The sequence below is a fragment of the Biomphalaria glabrata genome, chromosome 4 (genome assembly GCF_947242115.1).
Source record: "Biomphalaria glabrata chromosome 4, xgBioGlab47.1, whole genome shotgun sequence".
Classification (NCBI taxonomy): domain Eukaryota; kingdom Metazoa; phylum Mollusca; class Gastropoda; family Planorbidae; genus Biomphalaria; species Biomphalaria glabrata.
In genome coordinates this window covers 55,493,696-55,511,675 of record NC_074714.1, presented here as the reverse complement: position 1 = coordinate 55,511,675, position 17,980 = coordinate 55,493,696, and the positions used below count along the sequence as shown (strand labels likewise).

The following is a 17,980-nucleotide window of genomic DNA, read 5'->3' as shown; positions in this document are numbered from 1 at the left end:
TGGAAAACCGCTTCAGCTGGCGGACTAAACCATGTGAGGGGGGTGGTGATAACATAGCACCACTGAGTGAAAGGCCTTCTAGACTAAGGTCACCTGCCAGGGCGGAAGAGTCCCAGGATGGACTACAACGGCCACGTGTTCAGGACCAAGGCGATTCACCTAATTGGAGGCATTCGGCTGTGGTAAGCATGGAGAGGGATGGGCGCCGCCATGCAAGTGACTAGCCCTCGTTACACCAAATGAGAAGATGCATCAACATGGTTTTCGGTTAAATGAGTAGGCATAAAATAAATGCAGTTAAGCTGAACTGCTATTAACTCTTTCTCTTTGTAATTATTTACCACATTCTGGTAAAATCAACGCTGGTTTCGTCAGTTAGGAGAGAAAGAGTTAATAAGCTCTTGAATTCCACGTTAAGTCCAACACAGTGACATTGGAAATCTAAGAAGATTATGCTGATGTGCCAATCCAAATCACATTTTTTTTTTACTCAACAAGAAAAACATATTTGGCTACCTAGTTAGAATCGTAGTCTTTCATCTATCTCTGAGAGAATGCACAGCACGCTAGCCAGCAAACTAAGCATTAAATGGTATTCAATGGATACAGAGTGAAAGACAAGTATTCCCGAATGGTTCTCACAATTGATTGAAGTACAAATGTAGCACTAAGCGCCCTCTACCAGGTGCATCAATTAAAACAAGTAATTATAGTTAATTTGTTTCAGCAACTCAAGATAAAATTTATAGAAAATTTAAAAAATGCGAAAAGAGAACTTTAAAAATCAGCCACATGTTTTATTGTCCTGCGTTGAATTTGGCAAAATAAGTCGTTCATAGTTGGGACTGTATTCGTTCTTAATCTTCTTGAATCCAAAACAAATCTTTTATGTACAGTTTTGATGCTATTCTTCTCTGATTTTAAAATATATAAATTGTGATAGCAATAAAGGAATTATTGATTAAAATAATTCTTTTCTAGTTCTAAGCACAGACAATTACACACATAAACCAAGGAAATAATCATGGTAAATATAAGTTTAATATCACAGATATGCATTTGTCGTTTATATTTTTATAGAAACAAATTTCTTTGAGTAAGTTGTCATAAATTATCTCGTTTTGTTCGCATTATGTCAAATAGAATTTTTTTTATTGTTGAAATATAAAACAAGAGTATGTAAACCACATATCAAATTATTTTTAAAAAGCAAAAATGTATAAGACACTAGCACAGGCAGTAGAATTAAGATCAATTGTTAAATCTATCGAGTGCATTCTACATAAAGGAAATAGTGATTATTCAAGACATTTGTAAGTACAATAGAATATTGTTCTTTCAGTCAGTGTGTTTCCCTATTCCGTTGTGGACACTCCACTTCTAACAACAAATGTCTAACCCTTTTAAGAAAAAATTCTTTGATGTTATTCTAGATTATTGGTCCTTGTTTATCAGCTGCTCAAGTGAATATATGTACAGAGACTCAACGAAACTCTTTGCTTATCCCGAGTAATTTGTCACTCTTATATTACTGAAGCAGTAACTGTAGGCTTCAAACAAAGGCTGGCAGTAGCACTGCAGGCATGTTCCGTAGAACTTCTGAAGACATCCGCAGTTGATCATGTAGATTCTCATGCATGGGGTCACGTACCAGACATGCCAGAAAGTGATGTAGGCGAACTCACATCCCCAGCAGATGGCTAGCGGTATGCCACACAGCAATGTCAAGAACTTGTAGCAGCAGCCTTTGCAGCAGTTGAAACATTTATAGGCGCAATTCCAGACACAGTTAATGGAGTGAGCGCCATCTGGTTCACCAAGAACTTCATCGAACAGAACCTAGAAGAAGAATAAGAAATAGTTTAATCCTTAGTCAAATGTTAATTAAAACCTGTAACTACCAAGATATAAGAAATGAAAAATTCATATCTTTATTAGATACGAAATAATTTAAAACAAAGTCTTAAAGTCGACTATTAATATTTCAGATAGGCTAGTTAAATAAGGGGGCGCTGTGGCTGAATCGTTAAGCGCTTGGCTTCCGAACCTGTATGTCCTGGGTTCGAATCTCGGTGAAGACACTGCTAGTTAACTGTTGGCCAAAGGAACAAAGGATCTTTAACATCATCTGCCCCATAGACCTCATGGTATGAAAGGGAAACTACTTTTTTTCTTGTCTTTAGTAAAAACAAACAAATGATAATATTAAAGTTCCCCTTTTGAAACTTGTGATCTATAGGGCAGATGTTTCTGTGGCCCACGGTTAACAAGGGTGTCATGTGGCCAGCACCATGACCAACCGCCTTTACTTTTCCTAACAAATATCAGGTACCCATTAGAGCTTGGTGGACTCAGAGGCGCCCGAAGATCCCGAAATTAAAAATTCTCAGTCTTCACCAGGATTTGAGCCCGGGACCCCGGGTTCGGAAGCCAAGCGCTTTACCACTCAGCCACCTCGCAAATAATCTAATAAATGTTTGAAATTGTTAGGGATTGGATAAGCTTGATACATTGTATTTGGAGATATTTAAACAGCTTCGACGAGGCTTATCGACTTATGATAATAATGGAATTGATTCCATAAATCAATTCCGCGTTTTATAAAAATATTTTACCGTTATGTACCTCGAGGTTTGAAATATTGCTTAATGTTTTTTTTTTATGTTTATGAACCGAATTATCTTAGTTGTATGTGACAAAATATGTAGGTCACAGCTAGGGATTGCGTAGCCACGTGAAATGTTTCGCGCTTCCCTTATTTTAAGATGTATATTTGTATCTATAAGAAATGCAGAGAATATTTCATATGTAAAGTTGGAAAAGTTTTATTTTAACTTTAACATAACCCTAAAGTAATCAACTACCATCACACAAGTATTTTGCACATATGAAATCTAAAGCTGAATGAAAAACCTACTTTGATCTATTGTTTTATATAAATAAATTTGAATATTTGAAAATTTCTAGAAAAACCTGCAGTCTGTTAAGAGTTAAACTAATTAAACTAATGTAAATTATGAGTGAGTCTGGTGTGAATTTACACTTTGGTTTCTTATAGTTATAATGTTTTTTGTTTGGTGTAATGCACAAATTGTAAGACAAATTTCCTTACGGATAATAAAGATTATTATTATGTTAGAAATGAACGAGTAGTCATTCTCTGGCGCTGCCAGGGTCGAGTTTCGCTAAAGAGAAACAAAATTCATCGTAGTCCCTTTAACAGTTTCCACTGAGGAATTTTCTGGTGATGTGGCAGGTCTGTAGCAGTACCGCCCTCTGACAGGCAACGAAGATGTTCCTAGGAATGTTAAGGGCATAGCTTCCGGCGGCCATTATTATTATTATTATTATTATTATTAATATCAATAAAATGACGGTATACATATTCTTAAGAGACTTTCCTGCAATTTTAATCTCTACAGATATTTTTTTTAAAATAAAAAATCTCAGGAAATGTCTTCGAAAATTGAATGCATTTAGAAATTTAGATTTAGGCCTAATACCAACAAAAGTTCAGGAATGTCAATATCAAACTTAATACCGACATCGAACATTTTGGCGATATAAAAAACTTGAGTGTCTTTAGATTTGTGTCCTTAGATTTGTGTCCTTAGATTTGTGTCTCTACGCTTCTGTCTGTGGAATGGTCTCTAGATTTTTAGCTCTAAATTTGTAAGTTTTACAGGAATTGTGATGCGTAAGACAATATACCCATTATCACAGTAAAGAGTACGCTCCCATCATATTGATTGAAAAAAAACTGCCGAATCAAAATGCCTCAGGACCAAGAAAAAGTCTTCCTGTAAGAAACTATGCCGAGATATGCAAGACAGTCAAAGGGCATGAACCCGGGACTATCGAGACTACCAAACGACAGTCCAGCGTGCATGATCAAATACTTATGTTATCTTATCTTATAAAATACAGACGTTACTTCAAAAAAAGAAGATGATTACGTCCTACGCGTCATGCATGTTAACCAATGACTTAAATTCTGCCAAGTCATTGATTTTCCTGACCAGCTCAGGCATCCCATTCCATGCTCTAAAAGCACTAGGGAATGCTAATAACGCATTAAGCTTACATCTAAATAACAATGACTATAAAAAAAAAGATGAATGCGGTTAGTTCATTTGCTACACAAGACCATTGACCAATGATTCATTATCCCTTCCCTTTCCGTGGACTGTCTTGAAGAGAAATTTGACTATATTGTACAGAAAAGAATGAATTATTCTATGTTTTTATAATTTGGTGTAAAGCGCTTAGTCAATGACGAATAAAAAAAAAGCTTTGTGAACACTTAATACAGAGAATGGAAAGTGTTCAAGTTGTTATCAAACTTCATTATCATGAATGAAGCATATGAGCAGATTTTTAATTGATCTAAGATTGTACTTCTTATCTTATCTTATCTTATATAATACTGAATGAAACAAGTAATCTCAGTCCTATATAAGTCACAAAGATACAATTATTTGATACAAGAACAAAGAGTCAAATAAATGATAGAATGTGTTTTAAAAAAATTACCTATAAAGATGTTATTGTAAAAATAAAGACATTTTAAAAAGAAATTTTATGTATTATATTAATGAAAAAAAAGTCGTTTAGAACTAATGTTCTTCCAGTCTGATGAATGCCTACCCTGACATGGTCATTCAGCCCATTCGGGTCTCTGTTGATCATATCCAGTTCGTATCCCATGGTTCAGCAGTAGCCCGTGTTAGTAGTGCACACTCTGCCAATTAAAGTTCCAAAGTGAAGGCGTTGGCAGATACTTGTCAACTTTTATAAAGAGGCCGTGTTTTCGTCAGGTCACCTCATCAAAAACTTTATTTTTTTATTCCTTTCAATGTACATGAAAATATTGAAAGTGCAGCCATTCAAATAACTGGCAACCACCCCACCCCGTTGGCACTTATCTTTCCGTTAGACCCTAAGTAAAGAGTCGGCGTTGACACTGTAACAGGGTTTAAAGCTTTTAATGGGAAGTTATTGATCTCTTTTCAATGTGACCATACGGAGGACATTTTTTTTATAGAGTTTATACGTGATCTGAATAGTTGATGAGTTTTGGTCAATACATTAAAATTAAATGATTTACAGGCTACTTGGTGTTTTAAATTAAATAGTTGATACTTCAATGGCATGCCCTTCCATTCTTTTATGTTGGGCGGGCATGCCATTGAATGAGGTTCTAACTAAGGCTAAGGACAGAGAGGAATGGAGAAGGACGGTGGACGAATCTTGCGTGGTGCCCCCACGGTCCAGCTGACTAAGGGCTAGGTAAAGGCAAACGTTGATACTTATTACTCGAATCTTGATTGGAACCATGCTGAATGCAGTTAAAGATTAAAGACTCTATTCGGTTATAGTCATTTACAGGTCAATAGAGTTTATATCCTTATAACGGTAGGCCTATTATGTAGTAGATGTGTAGTATCTTTACAGTTTTTTTTAAAGATACTGTATGGGTGTTTTGGGCGTCTTTGGTGTTTTAGCGTTTGTTTATATTGTATTCTGTTTGAAAGTCTCAGGCTATACTTAGAGGTCTTAATTAATACAGTAGGCGCAGTGGCCGAGTAGTAAAGTGCTTGGCTTCTGAACCGGGGTACCGGGTTCAAATCCTGGTGAAGACTGGGATTTTGAATTTCGGGATCTTTAGGATCTGAGTCCACCCAGCTCTAATGGACATCTAACATTAGTTGCGAAAAAGTAAAGGCGGTTTATCGTTGTCCTAATCACGTGATACCCATTTAAAGTAACAACACTAAAAAAAAAAAAAAGAATAACCAGTCTTTAACACTCACTTAAAACAATATCACAACCTGGTCGATTTCATAGTCTTGACAACTGAAGTCATCCATCACTTTGACTAACACCAGACGTTTTAAAGTTAACAATCAAAGAATTGAGAACCTCCATACCCAGGTAATAAGCGCAGAAAGTTAAACAAAAATATAAGCAAGAGCGTAAAATAAGAGTCACGTGAGTTGTTACTAATACACGACTGCATCATTTTAACGTTGTTATAGAAAGGTCAAGATCTGGATAAATGAAATCGAGGCTATTCTTCTTCCCGGCCTCAGCGTTGCATCTCGGGGAAAAGTCCATAAGAAACTTCCTGACAGGGGGGTCTGTAAACTCAATCATTCTTGGCCTCTTGCAAAATCCTTTTATTTAGTCAAGAGAAATAAAGCTTAGGATCGACTCTTAATTGACACTCTTTCAAAGGAAAACTGAAAAGGAAATGGAGGCAGACCTATTTCAAGCAGACGACATAAATGGCTGACAAGTGGCAAAGATAATAATAATAATAATAATAATAATAATAATCTTTATTATCCGTAAGGAAATTTGTCTTACAATTGTCTTACAATATAAAGAAGAAAAAATTTCAAAAGCAAAGTTTGTGCATTAAAAAGATGTGAAAATATGTAAAATAGTGGAACTAATATTTCAACTTTAAACAGGTCAATAAAGTTTATTTAGGGAGAGTAACTCTGATGTGTAACACATAGGGCCACTCAATATTATTAACCATTCGCTTCACGAATATCTAGTATAGAAGTATATTGTCACAAGATATTCTTGGTGTATTGTGCATGCTTTGTTACATAGATATAATCTTATAATAATACTTGGGTCATGTAACATAATCCCAGCGCGAAGCTATTGGCGGCTTAATAATAGACAATGACACGTTTGAAGACAATGGCCTTTATGGCTATATAAGTCTGTTGAAGAGGAGGAAAGTTTATTCTCTGACTAGTCTTGACGCACTGTTGGCCTGTCGAAATTAGTAAAGACACAAGAGAAAATGTGCAGCAAAGTGGATATAGATATGGTCAACAGAGACCCCAATGATATCAACCTTCATGTTAAGGTTGGTCCAGTAAAATAAGTTTATAGGTTCATTTGTTTAGGATTTGGACAAATAACTTTGTCTTTCTAGAAATAATATGTACGTTGCCGCTATAAAGAAAATGTACATTCTGAATTTAAATAAAGTAAAGTAAATGAACTTAATCTTGGTTCATTGCATTATGAATAAGAATTTGTTGAATGGGTTAAAAAGATTTAATTTTCACGAATAAGCGATGCAAATGTTTCCATTGTTATGACTTTTTAAAAAGCATGCTTTAAATTTGTCTATAGTTATAACTATTTAAAACTCAATGCTTCAGGCTTGGTAACTGCTATAACTATTAATTATTATATTTCGCAGGTGGCTTATGAAGATGTTATAGCGGAACCAGATGGGGCTCACTCCTTCAACTGTGTCTGGTCATGCGCTTATAGAACCTACTCCTGCTGTAAATCCTTTGCCTACAATCTGCTGACCATCCTAAGCTGTCTGCCCCTGTCCATCTGTTGGGGCTGCCTCTATGCCTACGTCAGTTTCTACAGTATTTGGATTATAACTCCTCTGATGAGATTCTATTTGATCAACTGCGGATGTTGTCAGAAATTCTATAGTGCATGTATTCAATGTTACTACCAACCATGCTATGAAGCTATGAGCTACTGTTTCAGCAACATCAGAGTAACCAATATGTCAGGATAGAACTGATCGGATTGATGCAGAACTGGAAGTGGATATTTAAACGAAACATTTTATTCACGATAAATGTGTGAACAATGTGTAAACATTTGTTTTTTATACAAAGGCTTCATCTAATAAATAAAGTATTCTAATAACATTTACGAGCGAGAAATTATTATGATCTATTTAATGACTCTTATTAATGTCGGATGTATTGTTTTAGCACAAACTTTATATCACATTGATCACCCAGAACAGAGACATACATTGCTCTTAAAGAAACTTAAGTATTTTGATTGTTAGTATTAAAGTTATTAGGTCTACAAAACATATTGAAGATATCTAATACTTTTCTTTGCCTGACCACCGCACCGATTTTGTGTTTAGCTGTACAAATACATTACATTCGCTGGCGTCGTTTGTTTGAAATAATAAATAAGAGATTTTTGTGTTAAAATCGAGCTATATAAACTCATCAAGTTTGACTGTGACCTGATAGACTATAACACTAGAATTCCAAGAGTCTTAAACTCAACTCTCAAGACAATTACAAAAAAAGAGACCCTTACTCTTTGTGTCACTTAAATTTAATAAGTACTCGACAAACTAGTGAGACATTTTGTGATGAATGAAAAGAAACAATAGTAACGAAAAGTAATTTATATTCGTGATCACTTTCTTCTTAGTGGATATATCCTTCTTTTCAGTTTTTATTTCCGTTTTAGTGACCCTAATTAATCAGATGTGAATACGCCTTTGACTCTGTTCATTTTATAGCTTTTAAAAGACAGAGCTATTGTAAAGGCATATAATCCATAGATCTAGTATCTTTAATTTATTTTAAAATTATGAAAACATCTCTTATTTATAAAGTTTTTGGAAAAAAAAATAATTTCCGAAATTCCTTAATTCTAATAAAGTTTCTAAAATATCTTTGAATTTGAAATCAAAAGTACAAGTATTAGCCTATATTTACACTAAGACATACCAAAAAATTTGAAAAGTTGAAACAGAAAAGATGTTACTTTTTGAACTAGTTTCTCATGTAAACTTTTGTTACAATTTTACAAACATGTATCATTTTTAATATTATAAATAAACATTATACTAAGTCATCCCACTGTGTACCTGTCTTTTGAAACTAAAGCAACATAAAATATATATTTACTTAATATTTGGTATATTGATTTACTTCGATCTTGTAGGAAAATGTTTAATCTCAAGGGAAATAATTCAAAATGTACTTCTATGTAGAACATTCTAAACTGTAATATAGGACACCACTAAGCAACAAATTCATCTCATGTTAGTGAAACTACTAAATCCACCCTGGCAAACCTTTGTATAATGTATTGTTTTAGATTCCCGAAGATTGTATATTAGTGCAGTATTTTATATGGCTACGCTGACCCAATTGCGACCTGCATATTTTGTTACAATTTATGTAGACAAAGCGGTTGTGAGAGACCTTTTTCTCCCCTCGTCTGCGCCTATGTAGGACAAGGGCTTCTCTTTTGGGCTCAAATGAGTCTCCCGCGACCCTCGCGAGGGCTTTCCAGCTGTCTCTTTACTTAGTAAAGAAAAGTAAAGTACCCTTTCAGACCTTGTGCTCTATATGTTTTTTTAAAGTTTATAAGTTTCGGTTAGCGAGGGTGTCATGTGTCCAGCACAACGACCAACGACCTTACTTTTCCCCAACTAATGTCAGGTACCCATTAGAGCTGGGTGGACTCAGAAGCGCCCTAAAGATCCCGAAATAAAAAAAAAAACCCAGTCTTCTCCGAGAGCCTGGGACGCTACGGTTTGGAAGCCAAGCGCCTTACCACTCAGGTACCGCGCCTCACTCTATATATCTTACTAATCACAGTAAACATTTCTACTGACCCATCTAATAGACCAGCTAATAAGTGCATCTTACGCATCTTTCTCTTTAAAATTATCTTTAATTATCTTTAAAAGTAATTTTGTTGCGGCTATAGAAATAGATCTTCATATTTTATAATTTAAAAAAGAAATGTAAGTATTGAGAAATGTAAGCATTGAGAAATGTAAGCATTGAGAAATGTAAGCATTGAGAAATGTAAGCATTGAGAAATGTAAGTATTGAGAAATGTAAGTATTGAGAAATGTAAGCATTGAGAAATGTAAGCATTGAGAAATGTAAGCATTGAGATGAGCTTAGCTGCTTGGTTGACGTGCGCTTTCTTGATAGACCGCACAGAAAATTCGAGACCTAATCAAGTACACGCTATGAAACGTCAACACGCGCTTTGGTCTGTTCAGCAATTATTTCAACTAGTTTTAAATAGTCTTTAAAAGGCCAATACACAAGTGTAGCACCCAACTCATTAACTATTTCAGTCAGTCTCGCTAGGCATATAAGCTTTTCAAAAGCCCGGTCTACCTGTGAACTAAATAGTTCTACCTTTACTAGGTCACTACAAATCACATCGTGGTCTGATAGTCAGCATCGATATGATCCGAACCTATAAATAATACAGGTTAGGATCTATTTCTCTAATTTGAAACTTGGAACAATCTATGGAAATCTTGTGCTGAAGTCAAAACAACTTATAAATGAATATTTATACTTTTTTTTTGCATAAGCCCAATGTCAAAATAATTAGTCACGAAACACAGCAATACGTCCTAACAACTCTTATATTAATATTAGACGTTCCTTCAAAAAAGAAGATAATTACGTCCTATCTTATATTAATACAGACGTAACTTCAAAAAAAGAAGATGATTACGTCCTACGCGTCATGCATTCAGTCATGCATATTTACCAATGACTTAAATTCTGGCTAGCTCAGGCAACCCATTCATGCTCTAATAGCACTAGGGAAGAAGGAGTATTTGTACAAATTTGTCCTAGCATATGGGATGAGGAATGTGCCTTTATCTTTGTGTCTTTCAGAGTATTTTATTAAATTTTGTTTTTGTATTTGAAGATTATGGTCCTAAGCGTACAAATGTTTCACAATTGTTTAAATTAGTCCTAGCATATGAGATAGACTTGTGCCTGCATCCTAGAGTCTTTCTGTGCATTTTACTAGGCTTTGGTTTTGTATTTGTTAATTATGGTTCATTGTTTCATAGTCCAGCAATATACCAACGTCGGCATTAATACTGATTAAACAGACAACTTAGTAATATATTGCAAATCACTGTATCACTCTGACACAGAGAGCAACTTTTAATACATTAAATCAAGTACAAGAATGGGGCCTCTCTACATCTCAAAAAAAAAAAAAAAAAAAGAACTAATAATTAGGACTCTTCTGATCCACTGCACCACAGAGAATCTGCGAGAACAAGGGACTTAAGTCTCGTATAGTGCAGCAATGCTGACTAGCTGTCCATCTACTTTGAAGACAATCCCAGACAGAAAGGGGGAAAAGTAAAAGTAAAAAAGGGGAGGTAATTTGTAAATATACATTGCATCAAAAGTAACGTACCCTTGTTAGGCCTTACGATCTATCGGGTAGATCAGGGGTTCTCAGCCTGTGAATCGCGACCCCTTTGGGGGTCGAATGACCATTTGCGAGGGTCACCTAAGACAATCAGAAATTTTGTTTTTTGTCTATTTTTCTTTGAAAGTTGTTTTTTTGTCATACATAAAAAAAAAACTTTTGTTTTTAAGCACAATATGTTTTTACACTACATACAATCATATAAATCTTTTGCTATGTAAATACAACATAGATGTCGGATATATACATTTAAAATATGATTATGATTTTATAACACTAGCAAAATCACAATTAGGGTCTACCTAGGTCTATGAACGAAATAAATTTTATAATTTTAGAATCGTTTTAGGGGGGTCGCTGACCTAAAAAGCTTGAGAACCGCTGTTTTAGGGGGTCGCCGACTTAAAAAGTTGAGAACCGCTATGGTAGATGATGTAAAGGTCATCTGTTTCTGTGTCTCATGGTTAACTAGGATGTCATATGGTCAGCACAATGACGAGCCACCTTTTCTTTTCTCATTGGTTGTACTCAGTGGCTTCCTGAAAATCCCTGAATTCAAAATCCCAGTTTTTACCGGGACTCGAACCAGAGACCACTCCCCTTACATCAACTACAAAGTACATTCAACAATTACATTTCAACATGTCACCTTTGCATTAAGGTCGACAACTTTTTTTTTTTTATAATTTCATGCCAAAGTAACAGCAGACTTTGAAAAGACATGATTACAAGTGTATCAAATAAATGACTATCTGTGATTAACAGTGAAATCATTAAGATCCTTCAAAGCTGAAGTGCACAAGACAGTATACAAATCTAATATTAACAACTAGCTTAACAGCAAGAAAGAGAATACATTTATTTCAAAGATTTAAAAAAATGAATATAGAACTACACTTCATATTTAAAGTTCACCACCCCCAGAGTTTAAATATCGAGGCATTCATTAACCAGGCTGTGAAGGCTTTGACGGCTTGCCGACACGGTTCATTGTGTAGAGCATGGGTGCACGAAATCAATGAAAATAAAAATCGATCTACTTCAAAAAAAAAGCTGGCATAAAGAAGTAGTTCATTTTTTTAAAGTCACGTGTTTGCAAAAAAAAAAAAAGACCAAGAGAGAAGTAGATATTACGAAAAGAACATCTTTAAATTCGATATTATAGACAAATATCGGAATTGTGAATATATAGGTGAGTTGATTGAGCACATCACCTGCTGCTGGTATGGTAATACTTCAATGGCACAAAGACATAGATCTTAATCTTAAAAAGTATCTTGTATCATTCAAACACAGCTACTATCTCTTGAAGTACTATTTATGAACGATGCCTTTTCAAAACATATAAAATACTTACAGACAATTTGCACCCATTACACCGCGCTAACATAAGATCTGAATGAAGGGAGTTGCTCCTCTCCAGTAAGTAAAAAAAAAATAAAAGTCCCCTTTCAAACATTATGATCTATTGACAGAGGATGTAAATGTCCCCTGTTTCTGTTTAACGAGGGTGTCACGTGACCAGCACAATGACCAACCGCTTTTACTTTTCCCCAGTAACATCTTTAGTAAAATCAATAAATTTAGAAAGCTTTTAGGACAGAAGGCTCAAAAGTAAAGTAGCAATTATACATAAAACACTGAACCATAATCTTCAAATACAAAAATACAAATTTAATAAAATACTCTGAAAGACACAAAGATAAAGGCACATTCCTCGTCCAATATGCTAGGACTAATTTGTACAAGTGCTCCTTCTTCCCTAGTGCTATTAGAGCATGGAAAGGGTGGTCTGAGCTAGTCAGGAAAACCAGTGACTTGGCAGAATTTAGGTCATTGGTTAATATGCATGACTAAATGCATGATGCGTAGGACGTAATCATCTTTTTTGAAGTAACGTCTGTATTATATAAGAAGATAAGATAAATGTCAACTAGAACTGGGTGGACTCAGAGGCACCCTAAGAGATCTCGAAAGTAAAACTTCCAGTCTTCTCCAGCATTCGAACCAGGAACTCCCTGTTAGGAAGCTAAGCCACTCAGTCACCTCGTCTCCATTCTTCACGAAGGCTAGAACAGAAAGATTTATAAACTCTTTTATTCCAGTTTCTGGCAGGGTGTTTCAATGTGATTCATCTTCACGAGAACTTTGCACAGTTGATGGCTGGATGCATGAACTCCTTACGTCTGTGTATGCCTGTGTATGTCTGTGTACGTCTGTGTATGTTTGAGTATGTCTGTGAATGTCTGTGTATGTCTGTGTATGTCGTTGTATGTCTGTGTATGTCTGTGTACGTCTGTGTATGTCTTAGTATGTCTGTGTATGTCTGTGTATGCCTGTGTATGTCTGAGTATGTCTGTGTACGTCTGTATACGTCTGTGTATGTCAGTGTATGTCTGTGTATGTCTGTATATGTCTGTGTATGTCTGTATACGTCTGTGTATGTCTGTATATGCCTGTGTATGTCTGTATACGTCTGTGTATGTCTGTTTATGTCTGTGTACATATGTGGTGACGACGAAGAAAAATTCCCTTTTCAGACCTTGATGTTTCTGTTTCTGTGACTCACTGTTAACAAGGGTGTCTTGTGGCCAGCACAACGACAACCTCCATTACTTTACCTCAACTAATTTCATAGATCCATTAGAGCCCTAAAGATCCCAAAATTAAAAATTTTAGTCTTTACTAGGATTGAAACTCGAGTCGGGACCCCTGATCTGGAGGCCAACCGCTTTACCACTAAGCTTTACCACTAAGCTTTACCACTCAGCCACAATGAACGCTGCTGAAAATTTAAATAAATAACTAGATCTAGTAAAATCCTAAACAACTGGAGTTTTCTTTTAAAGTATTTATCTTATATATTACAGACGTTACTTCAAAAAAGAAGATGATTACGTCCTAGGCGTTCCTATTGACATGTAGACAAGTTATATACATATATTGCTGCCTAATCATAAGGTTAGTTCACTGCACGGTAGTTTAGTAGTCTCGAAGGTGACGGATTCGAACCGGCCTCTCTCTCTCTCAATATTCTGCTAAGAACAGCTGCTGACCAGAAGAGTGGAAGGATTTTTTTTACGCAAACTGTCACAGCAGGGTAACGACGAAAGAAAGTGTGAAAGATGATGATGATGATGATGATGATGATGATGATGAGGATGAAATGTTTGAGTACGCTACTCTCTCTTCTGACAATAAAAAAAATCTAATCATAATATACGCTTAGCAAGATCAACTATACATCTATTTAAAAGATGAACGATTGAATATAGAACTACACTTCATGGCTGCCTGGTCGTGCGGTTTGCGCGCCGGACTGTCGTTCAGATTTATCGACGGTCGAGGGTTCAAACCCTGCCCGCTCCCATCCCCCGTCGTCCTGCGGGAGGTTTGGACTAGGAAGTAAACTATCTTCAACTCTGAAGGAACGTCCGAAACATGTAAAACATTTTACAAACGTATAATTAAAGTTTACCGACCTCAGGCATTAACCAGGTTGTGAAGAAATTGACGGCTTGCCGACACGGTTCATTGCGTTGAGCATAGGTGCATGAAATCAATCCAAAAAAAAAAAATAAAATCGATTCCCACACACGCACACACACACGCACAAAAGATGGCATAAAGCGGTAGTCTTTAAAATAAGTCACGTGTCTGCAAAATAAAAGAGTTGATATTACGAAAAGCACACCAGCTTGATGTTATTGAGTCTTGACAAATGTTGTAAATATGAAAATATAGGTGAGTTGGTTGAACATGAAATGAAAGCATTGTCCGTTTTGTCAGAAGCAGCATAGCTAGGTTGTTTTAACCAAGAGGCGAAGTGAAATCAATATAATCTATGTATCTATCTATCTATCTATCTATCTATCTATCTATCTATCTATCTATCTATCTATCTATCTGTAATCTATTTGTCTATCTATCTATCTATATATCTATTTATCTATCTATTTATCTATTTGTCTCTATCTCTCTATCTATCAATCTATCTATCTATATACATCTCTGTGTACATATATATATATATATATATATATATATATATATATATATATATATATATATATATATATATTATATATATATATACATCTCTCTCTCTCTCTCTGATTAGTTACACCCCCATTACCGATGGCTCCTGTCTCAAGACGCTCAGACTACAGGTGGTACCGAAGGCCGATCACACCATATTCATTTTCTGTTCCATATCTGCCAAGGGAATGAAGGCAACAAACATTATTGTTATAATATTGCCCCTTGAGGAACGGTTAGTAGATAGTGACATGGTTGTTGTAACTCTATTCCATCTCCTCCAGTGAAATGGACCGTTTCCCTGTTATCTTATCTTATATAATACAGACGTTCCTTCAAAAAAAAAAAGAAGATGATTACGTCCTACGCGTTGTGCATTTAGTCATGCATATTAACCAATGACTTAAATTCTGCCAAGTCACTGGTTTTCCTGGCTAGCTCAGGCAACCCATTCCATATGCTCTAATAGCACTAGGGAAGAAGGAGTATTTGTACAAATTTGTCCTAGCATATGGGACGAGGAATGTGCCTGTTGATCAATTCGCCTACTCTAATGATCGTTTCGACACGTTAAGACTAAGAAGCATTGTTTGTTTGTAAAATGTTTGTTTTGTAAAATGTTTGTTTGTAAAATGTTTGTTTTGTAAAATGTTTGTTTGTAAAATGTTTGTTTGTAAAATGTTTGTTTGTAAAATGTTTGTTTGTAAAATGTTTGTTTGTAAAATATTTGTTTGTAAAATATTTTACATGTTTCGGATGTTCCTTCAGAGATGAAGATAATTACTTCCTAGTCCAAACCTCCCGCAGGACGACAGGGGATGGGAGCGGGCAGGGTTTGAACCCTCGACCATCGATAAATCTGAACGACAGTCCAGCGCGCAAACCGCACGATCAGGCAGCCATCCATTGGCCGGGATATATAAAACTTAGGTGAGTTCGGGCACAAAGTCACTGGACTGTGACCAGTGGACCATACAACAGAGAGGGATTGGGGAGAAAGGATGAACGAGAAAGAGGGAGTATGGGCGTTTTTATTTCAGAAGGCTTTTTTAGTGATACATACATATATTAAACATAAATGGATAGCAGCACCAGGGACCAAGTTTTTAAGAGAGAAAGTAGTGAATTAAAATGCTACGAAAATAAGGGCATGCGCCGACCGAGGCTCGAACCTGTGACTCTGGATTCGACACCACCGCCTAGCTTTCCCTTATTTTCGTAGCCTTTTAATTCACTACTTTCTCTCTTAAAAACTTGGTCCCTGGTGCTGCTATCCATTTATGTTTAATATATGTATGTATCACATTTGTTTCAGCACCTAGCTTCAACTCCATATTTAATTTTTAGTGATAGCATGGAATTTTTTTAATATTGATTGAAGTTTGCATTGGTAATGGCGTGATGTGTGTATGTCTGAATATAGATGTGATGGTGATGATCGCTGCTGGTATTGTGGACTCTCCACAAAATAAAGACATGGAAGAAAAGTACTAAGTGGATGTTATTCAACGTTTAGAGTGATCACTATGAGGCTAGTAGGAACGTAGATGTTGAATGTATAGTTTAAGGCAGCGGTTCTCAACCTTTGAAGCTCGGCGACCCCTTTTTACAATCCCCCACTCTGCCGCGACCCCCCCCCCCCGACACACAAATACAGCAATAGAAGAGTAGACAATAACAATCCATATTTTCGATGGTCTTAAGCGACCCCTGACAAATAGTCATTCGACCCCCAAGAGGGTCGCGACCCACAGGTTGAGAACCCCCTGGTTTAAAGGAATGTTGATCGAGGTGTCTGAGTGATAAAGCGCTTGGCTTCCGAACCGGGAGATTTCTAGTTCAAACCCATGAACTCCGGGAATTTAAGGACACACTTAAGTACAATTAACTCTAATGGGTACCTGGCATACGTGGGGAAAGTAAATGATCGTTGTGCTGGCCACATGACACCCTCATTAACTGACTGCAATAGAAACAGATAAGCTTTGAAACATTTGTCCCCTTAAATCACAAGGTCTGGAAGGAGTAGCTTGTTACCTTTGCTTCAAGGGAAGTAATAGAAAAGCTGCAAATTTTTGGAGTCTGCTACAGGAAACTGATCATGGCTAACACGAGTTTTATATTATCGTGGTCAGCGAGGTCACGAAGTCTAGAGGTCACGTGTTGAGAATGGGTTAAAAAACTGATTTTTCTGGGGGGAAAAAGGAGGTAGAGATAAACGTTTTTTTTTTAAACTCTGCTTTTAGAAAGGCGGGACACATTTCCCCATTTTATTGGATGGTCGTGGGTTACGCGCTCTGAACTGTCGCCACGATGCGGGAGGTTTGGGTTAGAATGTAATAATCCATAATTCTGAAGGGATATCCAAATCAAAACAAACAATAGTCACTGACATCTATTTCGCATCCTTTTCATACATGTTATATTATCAGTTATTTTGCAAGATACAACAACTGGCGGTAGTTATAATGTTTTCGAAAAGTGACTGGTTTGCAAGTTGACAATGATCCAAAACCAACCAACGCCTTCGCCATAGTAAAAGGAAATACAGTAATATATAGGCAGTTGGTGAAAAACTACTTAAAATATTCAGAAAAAATGAACCTTCTTTTAAACATTTAAGTATGCAGATAAGATGAACATGATTTTGATCATTTTTATAACACGCTCCAGATGAAAGGTAGAGCACCTTTTAAATAGCGGTCACCCATAAATAAACTCTCTTTAATAACGATTTAATAATTGTTTGATGCTCGATGGTAATCAATATCCAACGTCTAATGATCGAATGCGTTAAGACCACTAGTTGCTGAGTAATAAATAATACAAGGACTATTGAATTGCTCAGATTGACTGCTCTACAATCGTGATCAGGTAGAGATCTAGAAACTGTATTGAAAACTAAACAAAATAATCA

The 17,980-nt window shown here is 36.0% G+C and overlaps 2 protein-coding genes across 2 annotated transcripts; one reads left to right on the top strand and one right to left on the bottom strand.

Moving 5' to 3' along the window:
* Positions 1-1,022: 1,022 nt before the first annotated feature.
* LOC106070621 (caveolin-1-like) lies at positions 1,023-4,819 on the bottom strand. The gene is made up of 2 exons (XM_013230566.2): positions 4,648-4,819; positions 1,023-1,839 (listed from the first exon to the last, which is right to left on the bottom strand). The coding sequence occupies exons 1-2, from the start codon at positions 4,705-4,707 to the stop codon at positions 1,501-1,503; spliced, it is 399 nt and encodes a 132-aa protein (XP_013086020.1). The 5' UTR covers positions 4,708-4,819; the 3' UTR covers positions 1,023-1,500.
* Positions 4,820-6,734: 1,915 nt separating this feature from the next.
* On the top strand, positions 6,735-8,664 carry LOC106070624 (caveolin-1-like). The gene is made up of 2 exons (XM_013230568.2): positions 6,735-6,889; positions 7,232-8,664. Exons 1-2 carry the CDS (start codon positions 6,824-6,826, stop codon positions 7,568-7,570), a joined length of 405 nt encoding a protein of 134 aa, XP_013086022.2. The 5' UTR covers positions 6,735-6,823; the 3' UTR covers positions 7,571-8,664.
* The last annotated feature ends 9,316 nt before the right edge of the window (positions 8,665-17,980 follow it).